We start from the raw sequence: 10,982 nt of genomic DNA, 5'->3' as shown, positions 1-10,982 counted from the left end.
AAAATGAAAGAGATTCCCTCATGTTTTTCCCAGATCACCTGCTTATAATTCTCTTCATATATTTTCCCTTTATTATCTAAAAGTAAATTGGAGGTATAAATCACTCCCAAATACTGCAGTGTGTATGTCCCAGTTGTAAGGCTAGTACAGTCACCAGGAAGTTGAATACTGATGCAGTAACATTTGATATATATAGCCCATGGTTAAATTAAATTCTTAGTAATTGTTCCAATTTCGGTTTTGTAGCTATTTTCTTGACCTGTATCCAGTCCATGACACTACATTGAATTTAGTTGGTATAACTTTGTAGGCTCATTCAGTCAGGAATCACCTTTCTTCACCTAGACACATTCAAAGAATACAGGTGTCCATGCAAAAAAGCACAGCTCTCAGGACCTTTGACTTATCTTCACATAGATGGAACTGTGAAGAAGAGCCAGGAGCTCCTCCCAAGCCCATGTGATCCCTAAGAAACAGATCCTCAAACAACCTTAAGAGTAAAAATAAATTGGTTTATTTGGACCAACTATATGGTCTTAAACATCAAAAAGGAAAGTATAACCAAAGATTAAAGAGATCGGTGTATTTCTTTAAGAGTCCATATGTATAGCTAAAGGCTACATAACAAGAAACAATGCCAGACAGGAGATACCTTCCTTTGAGTTATTGACCAGGGTGACCCAAGAGACTCCCAGACAGTAACCCAACGTAGAACTGGGAAAATGAACAGCAGACCCCAATCTTATCTAAAGGAATATTGACAACTGATTGCTGCTAGATGAGGAAGAGCTGACCCTCCTAAAACAAGGAACTCTAGATAGACTGACTAGATTGAGTGGATAGACAAGCACTGGGAACAGCTGGGGCCACTGACAACACAGTGGACAGTAACAGGGATGACAGAGTATATGGGCTCCAGTGGACATAGGGGGAGGCTAATGGGAGGGTACCATTTGGGAAGTGGGCATATAGATGAATAAGATTGTTTGGGATGTTCTGTATGAAATACATACCAAAAAAATTAATTAAAAAAAAAAAAAGCACAGCTCTCATCTCAAAGAGAGTAAGAGATGGTTATTCTGGCACCATGTATGAGTGACTGGCTCAGGATTGCATGTTTCAACATGATAACAGTTTCATGAAGTTTTTATAGTAGAAGAACAAAAATTTCATGTCAAGGCACTTTTCATACACATTGTTGGGAATGTTGGGTAGATGAGTTAGAGGAGAGGGGAAACCCCTGCTGTCAGCCACTGGGTTGATGGATGTTCAGGGTCTGTTTGTACATTTCAAAAGGACTTATCTATAGGTCACTGGATGTTAGGTCACACACCAAGGTAGGAAATAAATATCTGTTAAGGGAATGAAACATGGGTGCAGATCATTTTGGCTTCCAACCTGAACCATTCCAGCTTTCTGGAATCACTCAGCCTTGTAGACTGCTTAACACACATGTGGCTTGTTTGTGGGAACTTCAGCTCATATAGACCAGTTATTTTGTTTCTCAGTTTATGTTTATGATGATTAGAGGCAAATCATATTTTCTTTCTGTTGGTGTTGTTTTGATTGAGATAGGGTATCATGTAGCTGACACTGGCCTTGAACTCCTGATCCTCTTGCTTACACTTCCCAAGTGTTGGAATTATAAGTGTGTACTGCCACACATGGCTCGGAGCTCTTATTTTTGACCAATTTCTGAAGCAGTGTAGTGCTCAGAGCCTGTGGTGATGCTTATCTGTTCCATATTGATGAGATTAACTTTGATCATTCTGATAAGGTACCTGCCAGGTTTTTCCATTGTAAAGTTACTGCTTTTCCTTCTTGAAATTGAGTAATTTTTAGAGAGATTCTTTGAGATGTGAACATGTCCTTTTTGGTTTTTAGTTTTTATTTATGTGTGCATGTGTGTGTGGGTACATGCACCTGTGCATGTGCAGAGGCCAGGAGAGTTAAAGTTGTAGGCACTAAGGGACTTGTTACGTGGGTACTGAGGTCTGTCTCTGGTCCTCACTGCACAGCAAGTGCTCTCGGCTGCCGAGCCCTCTCTCCAGCCCTGATGATCCTACTCTTTTGCTTTAGTACTCATTGTTGATTTCCAGACTCTCAGAGATCTGTATTGATGCGATCTGATATTGGACTTCCTTTTATGAAGAGGAACCATTGCTGTCAACTGGTTCTGGATTTGGCCAGTGACAGCACTTTCACATTGCTCCAATACCTGTCTCAGGCTTACCATGATATATGCAGCACTGCTTGGGGATCAGGAAACAGCCAAGAGAAAGTGAAGAACATCTCCTTAGTTCTTCCCTAGTGCACATGGCATGTGTCCGCTCCACTTAATTAATTTTATAATCCTGGAATGGGTGTTGTTATAAAGAGCACCTCAGAGATGTGAGGTGTCCATTTTTCTTAGACCTGGCAAGTGGTAGACCTGGAATCTACCTTTTACTTTTTCCCGTTTTTTATATATAAGTCACGTGGGAATAGAACCTTATTTACCTGATTAGCTTAAAGTTGAGCAATACTAGTAAATAGCTTGGTCTTTGTTGACCTATAGGGCTTGACCTACACAAGAACATCTTAAGCCTCTTTCTTTTTCCTTTTTTCTTCCTTCCTTCTTCCCTTCCTCCCTCCCTTCCTCCCTTCCACCCTTCCTCCCTTCCTTTTTCTTTATGAGACAAGGTCTCATTGTGTAACCCTGTAAGTTCCAGGCCAGCCTCCAACACAGAGATCTGCCTGCCAGCCTTAAGTCTCTTTCTTTTAAAAAATGTATTTATTTTTATTTTATGTGTATGAATGTTTTGCCTGCATGTGTATAAATACATTCGTGCGTGCAATGCCCAGGGAGACTAGAAGAGGGCATCAGATCTCCTGGAACTGGAGTTACAGATGGTTGTTAGCCACCATGTGGGTGCTGGGAACTGAACCTGGGTCCTCTTCAAGAGCAGCCAGTGCTCTTAACCACTGGGCCACCTCTCCAGCCCTCTTTAAGCCTTTTCTTAAAGGCTTCAATGGTTCTTTATATTTCCTCCCAACTTCACACATTCTGTGCTAAATGTATTTTATTTTCACTTTTCTTGAGCCAGGCTCTCCCTGTGTAGTCCAGGTAAAGTGTCCTTTTGCTTTCTTTCCCTCTGCTTCCTCAGATTTTAGCTCCTCTTTTTTCTCCATTTTTTTAAGCTTCTTTAAAATATTTAGTATTATTATTAGTTTTATTTTATGTGTATGTATGTATTGCCTGCATATATGTAAGTGCACCTGTGTCGTGCATTGACCACCAAGGTCAGAGGTGGGTGTCAGATCCCCTGGAACTGGAGTTACAGACTGTTGTAAGCCACCATGTGGGTGCTGGGATTTGAACCCAGGTCCTCTGCAAGAGCAGCCAGTGCTCTAAACCACTGAGCCATGTCTCTAGCCCCTTAAGCTTCTTTAAAAACTGGGACATAGGGGCTGGAGAGATGGCTCAGAGGTTAAGAACACTGACTGTTCTTGCAGAAGACCTGGGTTCGAATCCCAGTACCCACATGGCAGCTAACAACTGTCTAACTCCAGTTCCAGGGGATCCAACAGCCTCTTTTGTCCTCTGCGGTCATTGCATGACACGGGTACACTTACATACATGCAGGCAATACACGTATACACATAAAATAATAAATATTTTTTAAAAAAAAAGAAGCTGGGACATAGAGCCAGTAGAGTGAGAGGAACTGGGCGTGGTGGCACACACCTTTGATTCCAGCACTCAGGAGGCAGAGACAGGCAGATCTCTGTGAGATCAAGGCTACCCTGGTCTACATAGTGAGTTCCAGGCCAGCTGCGGCTACAAAGCCCCTGTCTCAGATTCCCACCCCCGAAAAGAGAGGGGGAGTTCTTCTCAGTCACGTTCATCGCCATGTTCCCTCCTGAGCTCATCATTCTCATTATCACTCTGTTGATACAAATACTGAGGACTGGAACAATGATGACCTTTGGTTCAGTAGTGGGACAATCCAGTGGAACTGTTTATTCATCTGAAACTAACTTTTACATTGAAACAGGAGAGAGAGAGCTTCTCTAATATGAAGTATGAAATGCTACAAAAGCCGAAACTGAGGGAGCTGGAGAGATGGCAGCAGTTAGGAGCCCTGGCTGCTCTTGCAGAGGACCCGGGTTTTAATCCCAGCACCCACATGGCAGTTAACACTGTCTGTAACTCCAGTTCCAGGGGATCTGACAGCCTTCTCTGACCTTCTTGGGCATTGTATGGGTGTGGTTTTTAAAAAATATTTTATTATTTTTCTTATGTGTATGAATGTATTGCCTGTATGTATTTAAGTGCACCTGTGTCATGCAGTGCCCTCAGAGGTCAGAAGAGAGAATTGGATCCCCTGGAACTGGAGGTACAGATGGTTGTTAGTTGCTTTGTGGATACTGGGAATCGAACCCAACTCCTGTACAATAGCAGTCTGTGCTCTTAACCACTAAGCCATCTCTCCAGCCGCTCAGTGCACTTATATACATGCAGGCAATACACTCATATTCATAAAATAAATAAAATATGTATTTTTTAAAGTGAAAACTGAACTGGGCGTGGTAGCGCATGCTCGTGATAAGGCACTGTCAAACCTAGATGCACTAGAAATGTGTACTATGTATGACCTTTGGACTTCATGTGTAAGGTGCCCATGAAACGTAAGTGAATTTTGTGTTTTAGACTTGGGGCTATTTCAGGATACCCTGTTTATATGCAAATACACAAAACCTAAAACATTTAAAACCTGAAACTTGGCTGGTTCTGTGTATTTTGGATAAGAAATACTAAGCTCATACTTGGTTCTAAAGATCCTAGTTTCTAGTCTCCAAAAATATTTGGATAGGGAAACACGTAGCATTTAAAATTATAGTACAACTTGAAAAGTGCAGTGATTCAGGTTTTTACAAAATGCCTTACCTAGGAGAGGAAATGATTTTCTGGTGGTGTAAGGGAAAGATTTCTGATGTGGAGAAAGGAAATCTAGGCTATAGACAACCATGTGTTGCTCAGGAGCCCAAAAACTGAGCAAAGAGGGAGGTGCTGCAGCAACATGCTAGATTTCAGGTACAAGGTAGCTGTAGGCCACAATTTGAAGTTTCTTTTAAGACTCCGTGAAGGTGACTTAGGCATTATTATTCCTCTAAGATTGTGGTAGATGCATGGAGATGTCTTTAAACATGTTTAGAATGTTAGGGTGTGTGTGTGTGTGTGTGTGTGTGTGTGTGTGTAATACCGTTGACTGGTGGTGACAGGTGATAGTGTGACCTCATTAGAATGGCTTGATGTCAGTAGTGGTTTTGCTGTGCTGACTTACGTAGTTTTAGCGGCTCATTGACATTGAAAACTGTCCTCGCTTTGTTGTCTTCACAAGTCCAAAATAGCTCTTGTACTTAGCCTTGATTTCTGAAGTGAATGATCCAACCAAAATAAGTCACTAAGTAAAACAGAATAGCTTTAAGTTTGTGGCTATGGCATTAAGATGGGCAATATTTTCAATATATACATTTGATTTGCCATAACCTCAACTGCCTAATTAAATAGATAGAAATATGATCTTTAAATCATATTACTAAGTAACTTTATCTTAAGAATTTTTTTTTCTTTTTCTTTATTTGTCTTTTTGACAGGGTCTCCCTGTAGCCCCAGCTGGCCTGGAACTCCCTATGTAGACCAGGCTGACCTCAAACTCACAGAGATTTGCCTGCCTCTGCCTCCCAAGTGTTGGTGATTAAAGGCGTGCACCACCACACCCAGCTTAAGAATTATTATTATTGGGGCTTTTTTTTTTTTTTTTTTTTTTTTGGTCTTTTTTTGACAGGGTCTCCCTGTAGCCTCAGCTGGCCTGGAACTCACTATGTAGATGAGGCTGGCCTTGAACTCACAGAGATCTGCCTGCCACTGTCTCCTGAGTGCTGGGATTAAAGGTGTGCGCCACCATGCCTGGCTAAGAATTGTTATTTTTAGTAGTTACATTTAAAACTTTTTTCAATCTATTTTTATTGAACTTTGTACATTTCATTCAATACATCTTAATCATATTTAGACTCCCTCCCCTATCTGCACCCCTCCCCAGTAGACCGCCCACCAGATTTCATGCATTCTGTCATATATGTTAAAGCCTTTGGAGTCAAGTTTGTGTACCTAGATGTTCCTTGGTATGAGTTCATCCACTAAGGTCTGGTCTAGCATCACTCACCTAAAGAAGACCAACTCTCCCTCACCCAGCAGTGATCAGCTGCTATATAGGTCCAAGCTCAAACTCAAGAGTGAGCCTCCTGTCTTATCCTCCTAAGTACTAGGATTATAGGTGTGTGCCACTGTGCCCAAGGTTGACAGACTTTTGACCTCGTCTATCAGCTATTTGCTTACTCACACATTTTTAACTATGAGGACAAACAACAGAAACCATTATTTCCCATTCTTCACTAAGAGCAATGGAGTATTATGCACAGTGCCTAGTAAATGCAGAAATGCAGCACGTTTTCCTCTTGTAACTATTGTACAGCTGCTTCACAGACACTATCTGGGTTTTGTTTTGTTTTGTTTTTTGGTTTGTTTTTTTTTGGTCTTTTTGAGACATGGTCTCCCTGTAGCCTCAGCTGTCCTGGAACTTGCTATGTAGACCAGGCTGGTCTCAAACTCAGAGATCCACCTGCCTCTGCCTCCAAAGTGCTGGAACTACAGGTGTACACCACCAAGCCCAGCTTACCACTCTCTGATTTAAGCCTCACAAGAACACTGAAAAAAAAAAATACATAGGGCATCAAAAAACTCATTTTTATTGTATGGAAGATAGTATTAATAATTGGGTGATACTTACCAAGAGTTATACAGCAGGGAAATGGCAGGCTGTTCTGTACCTGTGGTCTTATGCCTTCAGATCATATTTTTTGCTGAGAATAAAACAGTCTTATACAAAAATCTGTATCTATTGTGCCCTTAGTTAATACAATTAATCCTCAGGTGAATTAATTCAGAAGGTTATCTGAAGTTACTCAATAAAAGATAGTTTTTTATATTACAGTTGCAATTTAAACTGTTTGCCAACCTACATGTCCTGCAGCACAGGATTGGATAAAGAAAATGTGGTTTTTATACACGATGGAATTTTTTCAGCCATAAAGAATGAAGTTAGGTTGTTTGCCAAAAAAATTAATGTAACGAGATAATCATATTAAGCAAGTTAAGCCAGTCTCAGACATATTGGTGTTTTCCTTCATGTATGGTTCCTGTATTTTGTATAGATACATAATCATATACATATAAATGACATGAAAGTAAAAGGAAACTTTCCATGGAAACAAAGGAAACTGATGAGGGGCAATATGTTCAACATGTGGCATGCTCTTGAGTGGAAGTAAAAAATAGATACAGTTTTTAAAAAAGAAAGTATCCAAAAAGAAACAGAAATCCTGGTTGTATCACAGTTAAGAGTCAGGGATAACTATCTGTGTGCCAAGTCACTTTGGAAATAGACCTTGGTCTCAAGAGAGGCCATAACAGTTTTCTATTCAATTTGTCAGTGTATACTCTAGCATATCTACTGAAGATAATTTTAGATTCCTAATAATAAGAATTTGTTGAGTGAATGAACAAAAGAGCTCTATGTTACGGTCTAGTCTCCCGTGCTTCCTGGATTTCATCATCTTTCGCCACTCAGTTGTTCTCATCTTACTGCTTTGAATGACCACAAACAAACAAGAAAAAGGGTTTTCTACTTTAATACTTGTATTTATTACCATGGTTTTCTTTTGTATTCCCTTATTATGTATAAGCTACAACACACAGTTACTTAATGACATGCTGGAAGTAGCCCAAACCAGGGTCATCTTTTATTAAGGTGTCACACAGATGTTCTGTGCTATAGAGGCCATTAATGTTTAACTTATCTTAAACTGTCCCAGTGCTAATAAAGTGCATTTCATACCATGAGATTTGGTAGATGTAATATTTCATACTGTGAAATTTGGTAGATGTAGTATTTCATACTGTGAGATTTGGTAGATGTAATATTTCAGGTGCAATCCCATTAATATGTCTGTCAACCTATATGTGTCTCTTTTTGTAGTTTGATACCTATTCTTGAAGTTAATGTAGGTTCAACTAAATTTTGTTCCACGCACTAGCTTCATAGTCTCCCTACTGTTATTTGCTAGTCATTTTTTTAAAAAAGATTTTATTACATTTGTTTATTTGTATATGGATGAGTGAGTGTGGGCACGTGCCTCCCATGGCTCACGTGTGGAACTCAGGGGTTCTCGTCTTTCACCATGTGGGTTCTGGGGATCAAATGCAGATGGTTAAGTGGTCAGGCTTAATGGTAAGGGCCTTTACCTGCTCAGCCATCTTGATAGCACTGCGTGTGTGTGTGTGTGTGTGTGTGTGTGTGTGTGTAACTGCTTTAACCATCATTCATTTTAATTTTTCATAGATTCAGAAATTTTCCTAGTTCAGCAAAACCATCTTTGTCAAAGTTGCTAGCGGCAGCTGTAAGGTGTGTTGTCAGTTTGAACTTAGCAGGTGTTTTGCTCTCCCTTTCAGGAGTTGACAGCTCTTCAACCACAAGCAGTGCTTCGCCCCTGCCCAACAGTTACGATGCCCTGGAAGGAGGGAGCTATCCAGGTACCATGTTTGTGCTTGTGCAGTATTAGCTCAGAGGTGTGTGGCCGGCAGTCACTTTCAGAGGATGAGGATTACATCTGAGAGCAGACTGCATTTTAACAGAACAAAGGAGACCATTTTCTGGCATTCCTCAGCCTTATTTTAATATCACCATAGGCAGCTATGCATGTTGTTTATGATGGCCTGAGGAAGTTGATTACTTCTGGCTTTTCTTTTTTCTCTTTCTAAAAAAACATTTAATAGTGATTAATATTTTTCTTTCCCTTAAAAAATAACTCCTTAAATTTTTATGTTTCTGTTCTTATGCTTAGGTCCCTGAATTCCTTCCAAGTAGCCTCTGAGTATAAAACGCCTTTGATTCTTTCCCCCTGTGGCTCCTGGGTGCCTCTGCTAGGTAAATAGCCACCTGGGGGTAGGTTTTGGAGGCTTCACTCTTAACTGTATCCAGAAATAATATTGTACATGAGAATAGAGGAGGAGTAGGTGATAGTAACAGGAAAATAAACCAACTGTTGTAATTAGTAGTCTTTCCTTTATAGTAACTTTTTCTGTGATTTTCCTTATGCTCCCGTCTATAACTGACAACTACCTGGCATGCCCCCCTCCCCCACCCCATGACTTCAGCATTAGACTAACACAACAAATAATTTTGTCTTTTTCTTCATCACTTTAATAATAATCCAGGATGAAATGTAACTAAAGCTGCAGTGTGCTGTGCTTAACTAGGCATACCACCCACCAGCACTGCACCCTGAACCACTAGAAACCTTTGATCCTCTCAGCCTCGTGTACAGTTCTTCTCTCCACTTCTTAACAAAGCTTGACTAACTTAGTCTCTTGTGGTTGAGTATTTTTCCTCCTAGGAAATAATGGGTATGTATATCTGTGCATATGTGTAAGAAGTTATAAGCCATTCCAATCACAGTCAGTTACTAACAAGAGTTGCTTCATGTACTGAAATGTGACTGTGAAGTCTTTCTTGAGCTCTAAGTTAACTTGAAGTAAAATGTCTCAGGAAATATACTTAAAAAGAGTCAGTTATTGCTTTGTCTGTCTATACTTATTCAATCAACAGATTTTAATCTGCTTTGACAGTATGTCAGTGACTTTGGGCAAGTTTTGTAGCTATTTATGCTGCAGCAAAATTGAGGAACTATGTGAACATCTGTAACAATAAGAGTGACTATATGTCTAGAACTTTGAACTATAGGAAGATATGAAATATGTTCCATGGTTACAGCTCCAGGTATGTTTTTTTGTTGTTGTTCTTGGGTTTTTGTTTGTTTTTTGAGACAGTATCTCCCTGTGGCTCTGGCAGTCCTAGACCAGCCTGACCTGGGTCACACTGAGATCCACCAGCCTCTGCTTCCCAAGTGCTGGGATTAAAGGTGTGTACCACCACACCTGGCTACCACTGCAGATTTTTAAATCTTATACAGATGATGGTTGGTATGTTTAGAATCTTTCTGCCTATGTTCCTATCACCATGAGAAAGGACAAGCAGACTATCTAACATGAGGGACCACAGTGAAGCTCTTGTTCTTAGACGTCTGGGGTAGGCACCAGGAAGCCCAGGCGCTTATCCCTGTGTGAGCAGCACAGGAGGCAGAATGTCTAGGAATGCAGCTTTCAGATTTGAACATAGGTGTCATTAGAAAGATAGGTTTCTTCAAGAAATTCTGTAAAGCTGAATTTTTCTAGTAAGTTATATATTTTTCAGAACATATTTTAGCAAATTCTTATGGCTGCTGAAGAATACCATTTTATATGAAAAAAATCAAATGATTATAAATTATGGAGTTGACTTTAAAATAAGATTAACAGTTAATATATCAGTGTTAAAATGATTATGTAGTAATTTTTAGTTTCTGTTCATTGCAGTATATATTGCCAGTTTTTTTTACTTTTTTCAGTTTTAGTGAAATTCTAGCTTTCAAGCTTAAATAAAAGTGAAGGGCACTCATTCCTAAACTTTCTTAGACACCTCTTTGTGCCAGATACTGTTCCAAAAGCTGGGCACTGTTCTAGACACTACTTTTCATATTTTATTCACAGCTTACCTGTGCAAACAATGTAGATTTCTAAGGGATTGTAGGGCTGTGCCACTCACCTGACATTTTATAGTAAGGGTCAGATAGTGGGCACTTTAGAGGAGAGAGTAGTTGCTTCTCTTAATTGCTTGCTTTATTTTGTGCTCCTTTGCTCCAATCCTCCTGAGAAGCTTAAAAAACAAAAACAAAACACAACAAACTATATTAGTTGTGTGTGTGATTATTAGATGTACACTGAAGAACTTGTTGACGAAATTGTACATCAGACAAAACAATATGCATTGACAAAATATTGA

The 10,982-nt window shown here is 39.8% G+C and overlaps 1 protein-coding gene across 1 annotated transcript in view; it reads left to right on the top strand.

The window, feature by feature from the left end:
- Positions 1 to 10,982, top strand: part of Sec24b (SEC24 homolog B, COPII coat complex component) — an 80,023-nt gene that overhangs the window by 36,760 nt on the left and 32,281 nt on the right. Inside the window, exon 6 of the mRNA XM_008843761.3 lies at positions 8,555 to 8,635. Within this exon, the coding sequence (XP_008841983.1) occupies positions 8,555 to 8,635 (81 nt within the window). The remainder of the gene's footprint in view (positions 1 to 8,554; positions 8,636 to 10,982) is intronic.

This window comes from Nannospalax galili, unplaced genomic scaffold (genome assembly GCF_000622305.1).
Source record: "Nannospalax galili isolate Female #2095 unplaced genomic scaffold, S.galili_v1.0 scaffold571, whole genome shotgun sequence".
NCBI classification, from domain to species: Eukaryota; Metazoa; Chordata; class Mammalia; order Rodentia; family Spalacidae; genus Nannospalax; species Nannospalax galili.
This window is presented reverse-complemented; position numbering and strand designations above follow the sequence as displayed.